General features: G+C 35.8%; 1 protein-coding gene across 6 annotated transcripts in view; it reads right to left on the bottom strand.

Annotated features, from left to right (window-relative positions):
• Positions 1–15,272, bottom strand: part of CNTNAP4 (contactin associated protein family member 4) — a 419,915-nt gene that overhangs the window by 149,308 nt on the left and 255,335 nt on the right. The window contains exon 11 of one of the 6 annotated variants that reach the window (XM_036741850.1): positions 3,910–3,912. The exons of the other annotated variants lie outside the window; for them this stretch is intronic. Within the exon in view, the coding sequence (XP_036597745.1) occupies positions 3,910–3,912 (3 nt within the window). The remainder of the gene's footprint in view (positions 1–3,909; positions 3,913–15,272) is intronic. 6 annotated transcript variants of the gene reach the window in all.

The raw sequence follows: 15,272 nt of genomic DNA, 5'->3' as shown, positions 1-15,272 counted from the left end.
CCCACAAGGAAAAAAAGAACAAATATATTAAAAAGTGGGGGTGAGGTGGGAAACTATAGCCACTTTAGATTTTTAACATCTTCAATAAGAGTGCTCAACATTTGGAAAACATTTAACACAATTAATAGTAAAACAAAAAAAAAATAAAAACATAACAATAGATTCAGAAAAGAGAAAAAAAAAACCTTTAAAAATTATAGTAATCATTTTTGCCAAATAGCCTAAAGGCATAAGCATAGAGAAAAGAAAAGTAAGATATCTTTAAAATCATTTATATAAACCAAAAGCAAGTATTATATGCAAAGATAATACACTAGAAACAGCTAGACTGTGCAGTGGATAGACAACTGTTCCTGGAGTCAGCAAGTCTTGAATTCAAATGTGGTTTCGGACACTAGCCGTGTGACCCTGGGCAAGTCATTTCACCATAATTTGCCTAAGTTTCCTCATCTGAAAAATGGTAATAATAATAATTATTATTATATTACCAACATCACAAGGCTGTTGTGAGGTTTAAATGAGATAATATTTGTAAAGTGCTTATCACAGTGCCAGGCAAGTAGCAGGCACTTAAATGCTTGTTCTTTTCTGTTTTCCTAGATGCATTCTCACTAAATACAAGAGCAAAACAAAAATATACGATTCCCCCTAGAATGTTAACAACAAGCAACAAGAGAAAAAAATTAAAGATGTAAAGGTAGGCAAAGAGGAGATTAAAAACTATCCCTATCGATGATAACATGAAAATTAACTTAGAAAATCATAGTAATTACAAAGAAGCTGATTGTGACAAATGATACAGCAAAGTGTCAGGCTTCAGATGAACCCCCCAAACAGCAACAGCATTTCTATAGAATAATAATAAAATCTAAGAGGAATCTAGTAGACAGAGAAATCCCAATCAAAAATACCTATAGAGTGTATAAAACATTAGAGATTCAATCTACCATACTGAGTGCAAAACTTGTATTTATTCAATTAAAGAATGTTCAGTAAAAAAAATAAACAATAACTTAAATGGCTTAGAGGAATATTCAGCACTCATGGTAGAACATGCCAATTATAGCAAGAAAAAAATTAGATAGTCCATGAAAATTTATAGTTGTAATACTATAACACATTATAAAAGGAATACTTTAGAAAACAATAAAACTCATCTTTAGGGGAGAAGGGAATAGTCATTTCTATAGCACCAACTATATACTAACAGTTTTTTATAAATATCATCTCGTTTGATCCTCACAATAACCCTGAGATAGGTGCCACTATTATCCTCATTTTACTATGTCTACATCTATACACACATATAGATGTGTGTGTATGTATATGATCACAAAAAAGATATCAAAATATATATTATCTATCCATCTACTTTATGATTTGGAACTCTAAATAAATCACCTCTGTGTGGAGGTAGACAGTATTTTCCATCATCAGTCTTTGGAATCATGGATGGTGGTTACTGCACTGATCATAGTTCTTAAAGTTTTTAAAGTGGCTGGTCTTTATAAAGGTGCTGTTGTTGTTTAGAGTGTTCTGGTTCTGCTCATTTCTTTTTCCATCAGTTTATAAAAGTTTACACAACTATCCCTTCTTATGACATCGAGGTTAAAGGATAAATTGTTCTTCTGGTACTACTTGCTTCACTCTACATCAATTTCCTTAAGTCTTTCTATGTCTCTGAAATCATCGACTTCCTCATTTTTTATTCTACCACATTCAAATACCACAGTTTTTTGAGTCATTCCCCAACTGATGGGCATTCCTTTAGTTTTGGTGTTCTGTTTGGTTGACCAAAAAAATTGTTCTAAATATTTTTTGTACATATGAGACTATTTCATCTTTCTTTGAACATTGGGAGGTATAGACCTAGTAGTAGTATAACTTGGTAAAAGTTTATAAACCTTTTGTATGTAATTCCAAATTGCTTGCCAGAATGGTTGTACCCACCCAAAGGTCCACCAATAGTGCATACATGTGTATATTTTCTCATAGCTCTTACAACATTTATCTTTTTTCGCATTTTGGGGTCATTTCTGCCAATCTGAAGTGTGAGGTAGAATCTCAGAATTACTTTAATTTGCCTATCTCAAATTAGCAGTGATTTGGAGCATGTTTTCCAGTGGCTATATACAACTTGAATTTCTTCCCCAGAGAACTACCCGTTCATATTCTTAGACAATGTATCCATTGGGAATTGGCTATTTTTTTTTCTAAATTTTATTCGGTTTCTTATATATTTTAGAGAGGAAACATTTATCAGAGAAACCTGATGCAAAGATTTTCCCCCTAGTTAATTATTTCCTTTTTAATATTAGCTTTACAGGATTTATTTATATAAAGCCTTTTTTAATTTGATAGAAACAAAATTATTCATGTATCTCCCATAATCCTCTCTATCTCTTGTTTGGTCATGAACTTTTCTTCTGTCCATAAATCTGATAGGTAACTTTTTTCCACTTTTCTCTAATCTGTTTATGATTTTTTTTTTTCATTTAGGCCATTTATCCTGGTTTAAAGTCAAAGAATAAAAAACAGATTACTTTCCCCCTCCACCCCCACCCCCAATGGCTGCTTTCTTTGAGGTCCTTTTAGAACTGTGCATTTTTCATAAATAAATTGTCTCGTTTTCACAAATAAAATTTTCCAAATCTAAAAGAGATGGGCCCTTAATTTAAAAAATGTTGATGTTCTCATGAAAATATCAGCAGAGAACCCAAAAAGGGACCTAACATGTTACCCATCATAATGAACCCTTAACCCCAAAGGAAAAAAAAAAAAAACTTCCATTCCTGGAATCTTGATGTCTAAGTTTATTCTACTTCCCCTAGGGACTTCTGGTTTACTTTAAGTTATAGATTCTCTGCTTATAATTCCTCACGCTTACCAACTTGAATTGGCTTATGAATATTATTCACAAGGAACCACCAAAATTTTTGTGACCCCCATGGGAATCACTATTGATGGCATCTTTGCCTCTGAAGCAGGATGTGTCTTCTACCTACCACACATTTCGACAGACATGTATCCAACTTGTTCTTACAAGCTACACAACAAAGATTAATAGTTACAGGGTTGGAGTAATGGGGATATGAGCAAGATGGTAGAATAGGAAGGAAAAATCACAACCCAGATCCCCCAACAAATACTCCAAGAAGAATGCTGGACTGAGTAGTGCATAGGAAACAGAAGAAGAAAACTACAGTAGGTCATCTTTTCAATCCTAAATCATAAATTTGACCTACAGACAAGTAACTAAGGCAGGAACTTTATTTACAGCAAGAGTGGGCTAGCATTATGGATTCAGTGCCCAAACCTCTGAATTGTGGTAGCGTTATGGAACACTGAGAGCTGATTCAGCCCTGGCCCAAGCCAATAACAAGGTATCACCCCTCGGGGCTCCAGAGCTCCAAATTAGGCCAATTCAGAGAAAATCATGGACTCAGCCATTAGCCCAGGCCAACAGCTCAAGACAGAAACACAAAATCATTGCCGAGAGTTCCAAACTAAGTCTGTAGAGCAGAGAATTCTAGAGCTAATTATGGACTCAGTTCCCTGGCCTAGGCTAGCAGCTATGGACTTTGGAGTACAGACTCAAAATTGACTCTGCACTGTGAGTCCCCCAGTACAAATTCACCTAGAGCAGATCCCACAACTAGCTCCCCCCTCCAAAAGAAAATAATAGCAGATGTATGAAGAGCTCCCAGAGGAGGCAGGATCCCCAACTGAGCCCTAAAAGAGCTCCATGCTAAATCAACAACACCAGGTTGTCTAAAGTACAACATTGGAAGAATGATCAAAGCAAAAGAGACTCTTCTCAAAAAAAGAGTAGCTACCCCTTCCACATTGTGGGGATTAAGGGTGTGGCGGCACCCTGCAATCTGGAAAATTCGTGTAAAGTTTTTTGACCTTCTTTGTACTAGAGGAGAAGCCTTAATTATTATGGTATTAAAAGAAAAAGCATGTTGATTTTATGTAATATTTACATATATCTTATGCATTTCTGAGTTTCTAGACTTTTTCTGTGTCACCTGTTGGTCTTGGCATGTTGTCTATGGCTTCCGCAAAAATCTCAAAAAATTCCCATTTAATTTCTTATGCCAACCAATGATATATCAAAATTGGAATGGGGAAAGTTGTGATGTGGAAGGGATAACTGTAACTCCAAAACACCTACAAGCTTAGTCTCAAAGAAAAAAAAAAACAGAAAACCACTTTCCCACAAGATCAGTTAGAATTCCAAGAAGAAATGATGCAAGAGTTAAAAATATAACCATAGTGATATTATAAATAAAATGAGAGTAATGGAGTACAGAATTGGAAAAGAAATTAGAGTTATGGAAGAATGACTAAGAAAGAAATTAAAAGTTTCACAAGATGTATAAAACTTTAACCAAGTAATAGATCCTGAAAATTTTGCTGGACCAAACAGCATTTAATAGCTCTAAGATTTAACAAGAAATATTTTTAAAAGTTTAAAATATTGAAAAATGAAGAAAATATGTTATTGCAAATAAAAAATTGATATGGAAAAGGGATGGAGAAAAAATTTAAGAATCATTGGAAGTCAATACTCAAAAACCATACCACCCCACAAAAAAGGCTGAGTATCACACTTCAAGAAATCTTGAAAGAAAAATGTCCAGATTTCATGGAATTAAAGGGCAAAGTGAAAAATAGAAAGAATATACCATTCACCCCTTGAAAGAAACCCCAAAATGAAAACTTCTAAGAACATCATAGCCAAAATCCAGAGCTTAAAGGTAAAAAAAAAAACCACTGTAAGCTACTGGAAAGTTTCGGTACTGAGGAAACCACAGTCATAATCACACAAGATTTATCAACAACCCCTTTGAAGGAGTAGCATAGAAAACAATATTCTCCAAAGCAAAAGATACAGGCTTACAACCAAAAATACCTTAAATACAATCCTACAGGTGGAAAAAAAAAATTAAGCATTCCAGATGAAAAGCTCAGGGCTTAACTGAAACTTTGAACTTAAAACAAAGGAATAAAGAGGTATATGAAAAATGTAAACACAAGTGAGTATTTAAAAAAGACTTTATAAAGATAAAGTGTTTGCATTCTGATGGGGAGGAGGCATTCATGACACAAGCATTCCCTAAGAACCAAGCAGCAACGTTTCTCTGGAGAGAGGAGTTAGATTGTGAAAAATGATAGGAGCTGATGGTGTGGGTCCAAATGGTTACAAGTCCTCCAATGGAAATCAAACTCTGAACTCCAAATATCTTTTGTCTCATCTCCTTCTGGAAGTGTTCATCTGCCAGAAATCTCCACAGAAATGCCACAAGTCCCATTTTTATAATGTCACCAGTTTCTGGATTCTGTGAGTGCATCTTCAGTCAACCTGGGTTATATTACCTTTTTAACTGTTTTCTCCTTTACATTCTTGAGTCATCTTCAAATTTTTATCCCTAATCCTTTTTGATTCTTATCCTTCTTTATTGTTCCTAGATCTCCTTTAAATATGACAATAAAATCTTAGCACTCTTTTTCTTTCAATTTTTCCTCAATTTCTTAAAATTACACCTCTTTAAGATCAAGCTCTAAATGACTTCATTAGTTTAAATCCCTGCAAGTTACTTATATGATTTCTTTCTTTCTTATTAAGTTTAAGCCCTTTTTTCCTCTCCCTGGCTTTCTACAACTCATCAGTGTCTTACCCCCCAAGCCTCTACATACAAGCCAGAAATAGATATCAAAGGACACCTTTGAAAGGATAAAAAGAAATCTTTCTAAAGATCAAACATCAAAGGTAGAGATACTTTCCAAAAGAAATGCAATCCATTAATAACCATATGAATGATTGTACCAAATCACTAATAAGAGAAGTATTAACTAGAGCATGTTTTATGTTTCACCTTATCCAGTAAACCAGCAAAGATTTTTTAAAAATGGAAATCTTTAATTTTGGAAGGACTGTAGGGATAGGCTCTCTAATAAGCTGGTAATAGATAAATGAATTGCATTCCTCTCCTCCCATTCTGGAAGACACTTGGAAATTATGTGGGGAAAAAACAAACATAAATGTCCACATTATTTTACCTAGAGATCAAAATACATAACCAAAAAGGTTTTAGACAGAAGGCTTGGTTCCATATATACCAAAGTAGTCACATCAGCAATCTATTTTGTTATGTGATAAAGAACAATTCAGAGGCTCATTTACTGAAGAATGAATAAATGAATTGCTATATGATAGTAGTGTAACGTCATAAAAATACAAACAGGAGGAAGTCAGAGCAACATGGGAAAGATAATACGTAATGATTCTCAGTAAAGTAAGTAGAAACCTCTCCACCCCCCGAAAAAGACAGGACATATAATCATCATAACAATTTAAAGGAAAGGAAAACTAAATGGAACTAATATTGTCTAAGCAAAATTACCAATCTTGGACCCAGAGAAGATATTAGAGAATCCACAGAGAAGGATTAAAGAATCCACATATCTTTCTTCACTGACAGTTGTAGGCTAGAGACTGTAGGTGTGGACTATTTCATATGCTCTCAGACACAGATGATGTCTATTAGTTTTACTTACATAATTGTTTCTCTTCTTTGTTTACAGAGCAGGCTCACTGGGTTGGAAAAGGAAGAGAGATAAATTTTAAAAGGGGGTGACGAAAAAACAAAAGGCATACCACTTGAAAGAAATTAAAAGAAAAGAGAAAGAAATACTCTACCTAAAATGGTTAAAATTGAAAAAGGAGGGAAAAAGTGTTGGTCCTTAAAGAGTACGCTTCATTTAACTATAAAATTAACTTGTATGCAAGACTTCATATCCCAATTATAAATGGAACATTAATGTAGCTAAATGTATAAACTACTGATTCTTTTTAATTTCTAGTACATTTTATTTAATGCAAAGGAAAATATGTGTGTATAGAGATAAATAGATAGATATCTTTATCTATCTATCTATCCATCTATCTGTGTATCTCTTTAAGCAGTATATTTTCCCTTGCTCTGAGGTCTGTGATCTTCATTTGAATAGAAGGTCCCCAAGCCTCTGGAGACATTTAGCTTCCTAACCTGACTTGTTTCTTTGTCTGCAACCCACTGCTTTTCAGGTGGCTTTGTATTTTCTAAACATCCCCTGTGGCTTGTCAATATTCTTTGTGAATCTGAATTTACACATTTTTTTCACTCCTGTACTATCAGGACTGCTCTTTGTCTTTTTCTTTCTTTTGTACTGCTCTGTGATTTATTTGATATCACATTTCCCAATTCAAGTTTATGGGAGCTTAGTGCTTTTAGCACAATGGACAAAAGACAGATTGAATTTATTGCAGGATTCCCTTTTCTTTGGTGTTCTTTGCAAAAGTGAGGTCACTCTCAAATCATATAAACAACTTATATGTAAGATAGCCATGTAGAGCCAATCCCCTGCAGTAAAGATGAATTCATTGGTAATATAATGAGGAATTAGATGTTTGCTAAATATTATATGCCAACATAAAAAAGTACACCAACTTTGTTTGCCAAATTAGTTTTCTATAATTTGTTCATAAATGATCATGAATGTTTCTGTTCACTTAAACAAGCATTATGCCCACCCTGCCCCGAAACTCGACAAAACACTATTTGTTACTATTGTAAGAATAATTCACCCTTAATAGTGCTCTACAAGTTTATAAATCACATTTGTTACACCAACAATCCGATGTAGGCAGTACTACTACTATTTTCACATATATTTTACATGTGAGGAAATCGACACTCACAAAATGTCACAAATAGGATTCAAAGTCAAATAATTTGACACCAAGATTAATGTTCTTTCCATTACAAAACTCTCCTTGGCTTAATGAAAGAAAAAAAATAGAAAAACCATCAGTTTTGAAAATTTTAAAGTAGCTTATTGTAAATTATCTCTGGGGTCAGAAAGAGGAGAACATATAAATTTATGGATTATAAGGGCTAATATCACTATTGTGTAAAAAAGCAAAATCAAACTAAACTTCAAATACAATTTATTATCACATGACTAAAACTAATTACTGATTTTCCCCTATTCACTGATTACATTTGTTCAGGAACAAGAGTGGGTTGGGAAACAGTAAAACAAAAAATATTTTGTAATGAGGTCTATTGAAAAAGAATTAATGTGGGCCTGAGAATACTGAAACCTATCCCTCATGAATTGTAATGGATTAAAAACCCACTTCAAGTATTTATTAGCTGTGTGACCCTGGGCAAGTCACTTAACTTCTCTGGGCATTAGTTGCCTTATCTCTAACATAATGGGTTGGACCTGATGATCCCTTCCAATTTAAAAGGTATGATGGTATTGTATTCTTTAAATTTAACCTCAAGATTGAACATGAAATACACCGACAAATGTGCAAATCTTAGCAAGTTTGCAGGTAGACATTGCTTTGTTTCTATATACATTGAAAAAAATACTGAATTATACCAATGCTATTCATAGGACCATAGTTTAAGATCTAGAAGTGACCAGATGTCATTTTGTCCAACTTCTTCATTGATATGCAACTCTTGCCTTGCTGAAGGATATTGTCATAGAAACTCCCAATGGTTTAGGCCCCAATGCCTGCTGTTCAAGACATTTCAGGATTCCCTGAGAACTAGGAGCCTTTTACTTGACATATGACGGTCTACAGAAAGTTCCCAGATGCCCTTAAGACTAAATTTGAAGATGGTGATGTGGCCATAAGTTGCCAAAAAACCAGTTTCAGCATGGCTGTGATGGCCAGCAGCAAGGGAGGCGAGAAGCATTCAGATCACAACCTAAACATAGAATTGGAGATTCATTGCTGACCAAATCACAAAGACCTATGGCTTGGGGCAGCGAGAGACTTTAGCCCATTCAACAATTTCTTATACCCCACTTCCCTCCTAACCCAGAAATAAATTCTCCCTCAACCTTGAGTTCCTGTTCCTTTCTTTTGTTTTCCACAAAATGTAGACAAACTACCAACAAAGGGAGGAGTTTTGAATTCTCCAACTACTTTACTTTTGTAACTACAATCTTGAGCGAACTGAATGCTAGAATTGTGTTCCCAGAAGTGAAGAGAAAGCTATCTCTATTATACTAGAAACTTGAAGTGATTATGGTTATGATCTTTCTCATGCTAAAGTATTGTAAATATTCAACTACATCTTGGTTTTATTATTGATTTCATTTTAAAATTGTATACTGAATATTCTTTTAATCTCTGGAGATTAAAGGATTATCTCTTGGGGCCAGAAAGATAAGAATACACATTTTTATGGTTAATAATAGCTAACATTATTCTGTAAAAAGGCAAGATTAAATTAAATTTCAAATTTGTAACATACAACTTATTATCATAGGATTCAAACTAATTACTGACGTTCCCCTATTTGTAAATTACATTTGTTCAGGAACAAGACTGAGGCTTGGGGAGAGAGTAAAACAAAGATATTTTACCAATTTATGTAATGTCCTACTCTGCTGTCCCCTTGTTCTGTCCCTCCACTTATAAAATATACTGATTCACCTGAGTGGAATCAAGGAATTTAGGTTGACTTGTCTCAGCTCAATTCTTTCCCCATTGTTTCTCCTGAACCTTTAATAACTCTTTTAGCTCTTTTTATCCCTTGAAGATATATTTTGTATTTTCTTTTACCCCATGGATCATTATATGTTTTTTTAGAAGACCGTAACATATAAAAATAAGATAAAGAACTTAATTAGTCTTCCCACGATTTTTTTTTACCTTGCTTGAGCTTTTATTTGAAGTTTTTTACAAGTCAAATGATTAGTCATTTTTTTCTCCCCAGGAATTCCTCAAATGCCTTCCCCCCCACCCCCAAAAATCCATTTTTCCCCGACAGATGATTAGATTTATATATACACGGGGCAACTAGGTGGCGTAGTGAGTAGAGCACTGGCCCTGGAGTCAGGGGGACCTGAATTCAAATGTGGCCTCAGACACTTGACACATGTACTAGCTGTGTGACCTTGGGTAAGTCACTTAAGCCCAATTGCCCTGCCCCCAAAAAATGTAAAAAAAAAAAAGATTTATATATACAAGATGCATCTCTTCTAAATTCATTTTGAATTCCATTCCTTGTCAATATATTACTTCATTCTCTTCTCTGATTTTCTATAACTATAGAATACTCCAGTGTTATTTGAATTGTTTTCCCTTCATATTTTCAGATTTTTCTCTTGGCTACTTGCTTTGTTGCCTGTATTCACAGCCTTTCCGTTTGGAATTTTTATTATTTTGAACATTATGGTATTCAAGATTTTTTATTTGTCTTGTTTGGAGACCTATAATTCTTAAATTATCTCCCCATTTTGTCTTCAATGCCCTTACTTTGACTATTGATATTTTCTTTTAACGTTGCTACCTTTTATTTTTCTTCTAATTTTTCTGTACCTATTTCTCCCCAAAATCTACTCATCTATCATTTCTTAAAGAGATTCTCTCTGGGCATGGTGGTTCATGCCTGTAAACTTAACTGAAGGCTGAGGCTGGTGGATCCTTTGAGCTCAGGAGTGCTCAGTTGCAATAGGGCTCCACTAAATCCAGTCTAACTGTTGTCTCCAACTAAATCTAGTATCAATATGGTAAACAGTTTGGACAGGGCGTCATCAAGCTGCCTAAGGAGGAGTGAGCCGGCCCAGGTTGGAAATGGAGCAGGTCAAAGCTTCAGTGCCTTGATCTGAGATCAGGCCCTGACTTACACTACAGTCTAGGGGATAGGGAAACATAGTCTCAAAAGAGAAAAAAGATTTCCATTAAGTATTTAATTTGTTCTAGTATACAAATATACAAATACAAATACAAATAGCTTTTTTAAAATTCTGAAATAAAAACTCTATTTGTTGTTTTGAGAATGAATGGGACGGATAATTGTGAAGACTTTGCAGGGTGAAGTGCAAGGGTTGCACTCTTCTCATATTTCTGAAATAGGGAATGTCTAAGGGAGTAGGAGAGGTTTGGGATTTGCCCTTGTGGTGATTCTAGAAGGTCAGGGCCTAGAGCTGTGGGCATGCCCTCCCCCCTCTCTCAGATGTTAGCATGAAATAGGAAGATAATGCACTTCCTGTGAGCTATTTATTCTCTGCTCCAGGAAGGTCTCCCCCACCTCCCCATTTCTTCTCCTAGACTTTCAGACTCCACCCTGGCAGTTGAGCTCCAATAGGGAAAACCTGGATGGACCGGATCAACCTTGGTCCTCTGTGTAGTTTTTGAACCTAGACTGTAAGCCTGCCTCCCAGCCAATGGTGAGAAGGGATAGAGATGGGTGGGAATCTTTTCATTAAGAGAATAAATTAAGGCAGGTTCCCTTTTACCTCGCCTCCTCCATTACGGAGGTACGCCCAAATCTTCCAAGGTTTGTAAATAAATTTACTTTGTTTTTCCTAAAGATGTCTCTCATATTATTTGAAAATTCTGTCCCATACATGAACTTTAATTTCTGACAAATTCTTCTCTACATTTTTTCCTTCTAATTTTTCCCCCAGCCCTTATAAGGTTTCTTGTTGTTCCATTATCTCTGAGGTTTCTGCATCTGTTTTTTTTTTCAGATATTCTTGACTTAGTTTCCTTCATATTATAACATTTGCTAATCGTACTTTGGTCTTTCAGTGAAATTTTATTTATATTTCTTTCTGATTTTTAGCATCATCTATGTTGTTTTATCTATTTTTGCATAGGACTTTTACTGTCTGTTTCTTTGTTTTTTTTTTTTTCTTGATATCTTTGATGTTGGATTGCAACCACTAACACTCCTCTCTCTTCACTAGTGCTGCAGAACTCTAAGGCTGGGCTGTAGGGCTCTTTCATCCTCCATGGAGGGAGGATCTCCAGAGTCCAGTCCTCAAGTAATTCTAGGGTATAGGACTAATCCAAGCTCAGACCTTTCCCTAAGCCTCGAATCATTTTCTTACGTTGCTTTGGTTTTAGTCAGCCTGTCTCCTCTTTTCCTTCACACGGTTCGGTAAATTCAGCATCTAACCCTTCTAGCAGCACACGAGTAGAGAGCGGATGTTTGTCAAGCATCACTGCACCTATAGATGTCCCTGCTCTTGGGCTTCATTTAGCCCACAGAAACCTGCGACATAGTTTGTGCTCACTACCAGCGATGCCTAGGGATGGGGCTGAGGAGGGAGGCTACTTAGAAAGTACTCAGTATCAAAGTGGTGATGAGCCCTAAGTGTCTGGCTGGGGAACTTGTATCTTCTCATATGGAGGAATCACCTACTCTACATCTGGGCACAGTAGGTTTATGTTGAGGGTTGAGGTTTCCAACAATAACAAATCTGCAATCTTGCTGTTCTCACTCTCTCTCCACAACCATGGTTCAGATTTTTCTTCAGGCTTCAGGCAAACTAAACTACCTATTCCCAGCTCCTTTTGGGAAGTGAACCTTGTCTCTTCCTTTACTGGTTTAACAGATGCATACCTAGACCACCTGAAGTATTGTCTTTGCACATACAGAGGCTGAGAGACTGCTTCAGGGACCACACCGATATGTTTAGTGAAGTGCATACGTGCATATCTCGTAACTGCTCCCAGCTGGCCTACCACATAGTTGGGCTATTTTTAATTGATTGCACTGCTGGGCTTTTTGATATCTTCAAAAGGGCTTGAGTCTTCTCTAGTTCACCCTTTCTCTTTGTTTTATTTGTATCTTGGAGAGCAAAGTGGCTTCTTTACTGTCTCTAGTGAGAGAACCAAGCCATAAGGGGAAGGGCTTAGGTGTCTGTCTGTTCATCATAGTCCATGCTAGATTCTGGAAATAGAATCCCTAATCATGGAAATTTCAAAGGCTAATAGTGTGAGCTCAAGGTATGCTGGTTTCTAGGAACCCAGGCTGGATGCTGCATCTAGAACAGAACCGATGCTGACCTCGATGGTTAAGATAAATTGTGAACTGAAACCTCATCCCCTAATCCCCATAGATTGAAGTAGCATAGGGAAGGAGTCAAAGAATAATGTACTGAGTCATTATGGTAAATGTTTGTAGAGTTGTCTTTGCTACATATATATGAAGTAAATATCTCCTTAAGGTTACCCACCCCGTGTCAAGTAGTTAAATGGAACTGGAGTGCTAGCCACTGGTCCCCTAACAAATGAGGAGAACACACCCAGTGCATGCTCAAGATGATAGCAGAAAAAAGAGATACCTCACAAGCTCTGTAAGGATTCTAGGACCCTGAGGTATTTAGTATTTGTTTTTTTCAGTCTCTGCTCCGTTTTGACCATGTATACACAGCAGGGATAGAGCTGGTACAGGGGAATGCTATTGGCCTTATCTGGGGAGAAGACTTCCCTGTTTATTTCGTTCTCATCAGGTTATTCTTTTAAGGCCTATAAAGCTTCTGAGGTGACCGACTGATGCTGTCTGTGCCTAGAGAGACACAATTTGAGGCCACTCTGCAAAAATGCCAGTTACTCCGAATACTCAAGTGCATTGCAAAATTGTCAAAAAGTCATTTCTATTACCTTTATGTCTTAGCATATCAACCCCCCTTCCAAAGGAATTGGAAACGTCTAAAGGCCACTTTTATTTAGGGATTCTAAGAGAGAAAGAATTTGCAAATGATTTTATGCGAAAAGACAGGGTGAATAAAGGGTGTCTCCTAGTTCCAGCTGCAGTAATTCCATGCAGCAGAATTATAGGCCACACTTAATCAACCAGGTAGTGGTGTGAACCTGGCTAAGTAAATTTCCTCATTTGTAATGACTTAGGGGCCTACATGACTTGCTAACTCACATATCCTACAATAAAAGTTCGGAATAAAAGGCACTGTCTTAATTTGGCCCATGGAAGTTTCCATCCAGATGAAGCCAATAATGTCTCAAAGATTAGCCAATAGGTGCTCATTTTTCATGCATTTTATCCTGCTTCTAAAAACATGGGTTTATCCCCTGCAACAAAAATCCATGTTATGTTTGTCCCTGTATCAGTTCCTCTTATTTTTCAAAACCAGGTCTTCACAGGCTCACTCCCACCCCCTTGTTGAGAGTCTAAAGAGCCCTTTTCTGTTTATTACCTATGGACTAGGTGGGAGAGTATCTCAAAATCACTTCTGTCTCTTACAAGCTCTTTCCCTGTCTGCAGAACTTCTAACTAAATTATTCTTCCAATAAAATGTTGATTCACTCAGAGGGCATCACGAGATTTAGTCAGCAAAGTATTAATTCAGCTTTTTTTTTTATTCTTCTGAATCTTTACATTGCCCTTAAATTTTTAATCTCATGTACCTTTTCCTTCAAGAAGATCATTGTTCTTTCTTCTACTCCTGTTTAATATCTTTAAAAAGTGATTATCCTCAAACCCATGAAAGAATTTCTCCCATCCCTTAGTATTTTGGTGATAATTTGGCATATTTATGATTCTTGTGTTTCTGGTGTTTGTGCAAGGCAAATATTCTCTGTATTTTTAATTTTTAAAGTTCTTTTTTTGCAGGAATCTTTCTTTTAGATTATAGTTCATTTTTAAAAACATAATAAAGATAAACAATTGAATATATTTTATTTTTTGGAGCATTCTATCCCTTCAGTGTTTTCAGATTTCTTTTGACTATAGAGTAATCCTATTGTTTGAATTGTTTTTTATGTTTAAAATTATTTCTCTTGCAAAAGGTGCTTGTTATTGAAACTGTATCTCCAATATTTAACACAGTGCCTTGAGCATAGCAGACACTTAATAAATACTTGTTGGCTTGATTTCTGCTAATCCTCCCCCACCCCTTCTTAAAACAAAACAGAAAAAGAAACAAAAAAAAAATTGCTTTTGTGTGCTTCTATTTATTTGGAGGGTTTTTCAGTCTTGTTTTCTTTTTTTCTTTATCCCTCATAATTGTTTGTCTTTTAAAATTCTGTATTGATCTCTAGGGTGTCTTCAGGATTTTCTTTTTAATTGGCATAATTTAGTTAATTTTCCTTCATAGTACAATATTTTTTTCAGTGTTCTCTGTCTGGCATTTTTCCATTTTTATTAATTTTACCTTTTGTCTTTTTGAGTCTCTCGACTGATTTATCTGCCTCTAAAGTAGATTTTTACTTGGGTTTCAATTTTGGAACTTGAATCCTTCAGTCTTTTGTGTTCTCAGTTGATAGTCTCTGGTTTCTCTTCTCATTCTTTGATCATCCCCCCTTTCCCCACCCACTGGAGAGCTGCAACAACCCTGAAGCACAGTGTCCTCAGCCTCCTTCCAGTGGGGGAAAGTAAGAGCCAATCCTGGTTACTGGACCAAAGCACACTTTAGATAGCAAAGCCTACTGAATTGATCATCCCTTT

Source organism: Trichosurus vulpecula, chromosome 1 (assembly GCF_011100635.1).
Source record: "Trichosurus vulpecula isolate mTriVul1 chromosome 1, mTriVul1.pri, whole genome shotgun sequence".
Lineage (NCBI taxonomy): Eukaryota > Metazoa > Chordata > Mammalia > Diprotodontia > Phalangeridae > Trichosurus > Trichosurus vulpecula.
Note: the sequence above shows the minus strand (reverse complement) of the source record. Positions and strands in the feature narration are given on the sequence as shown.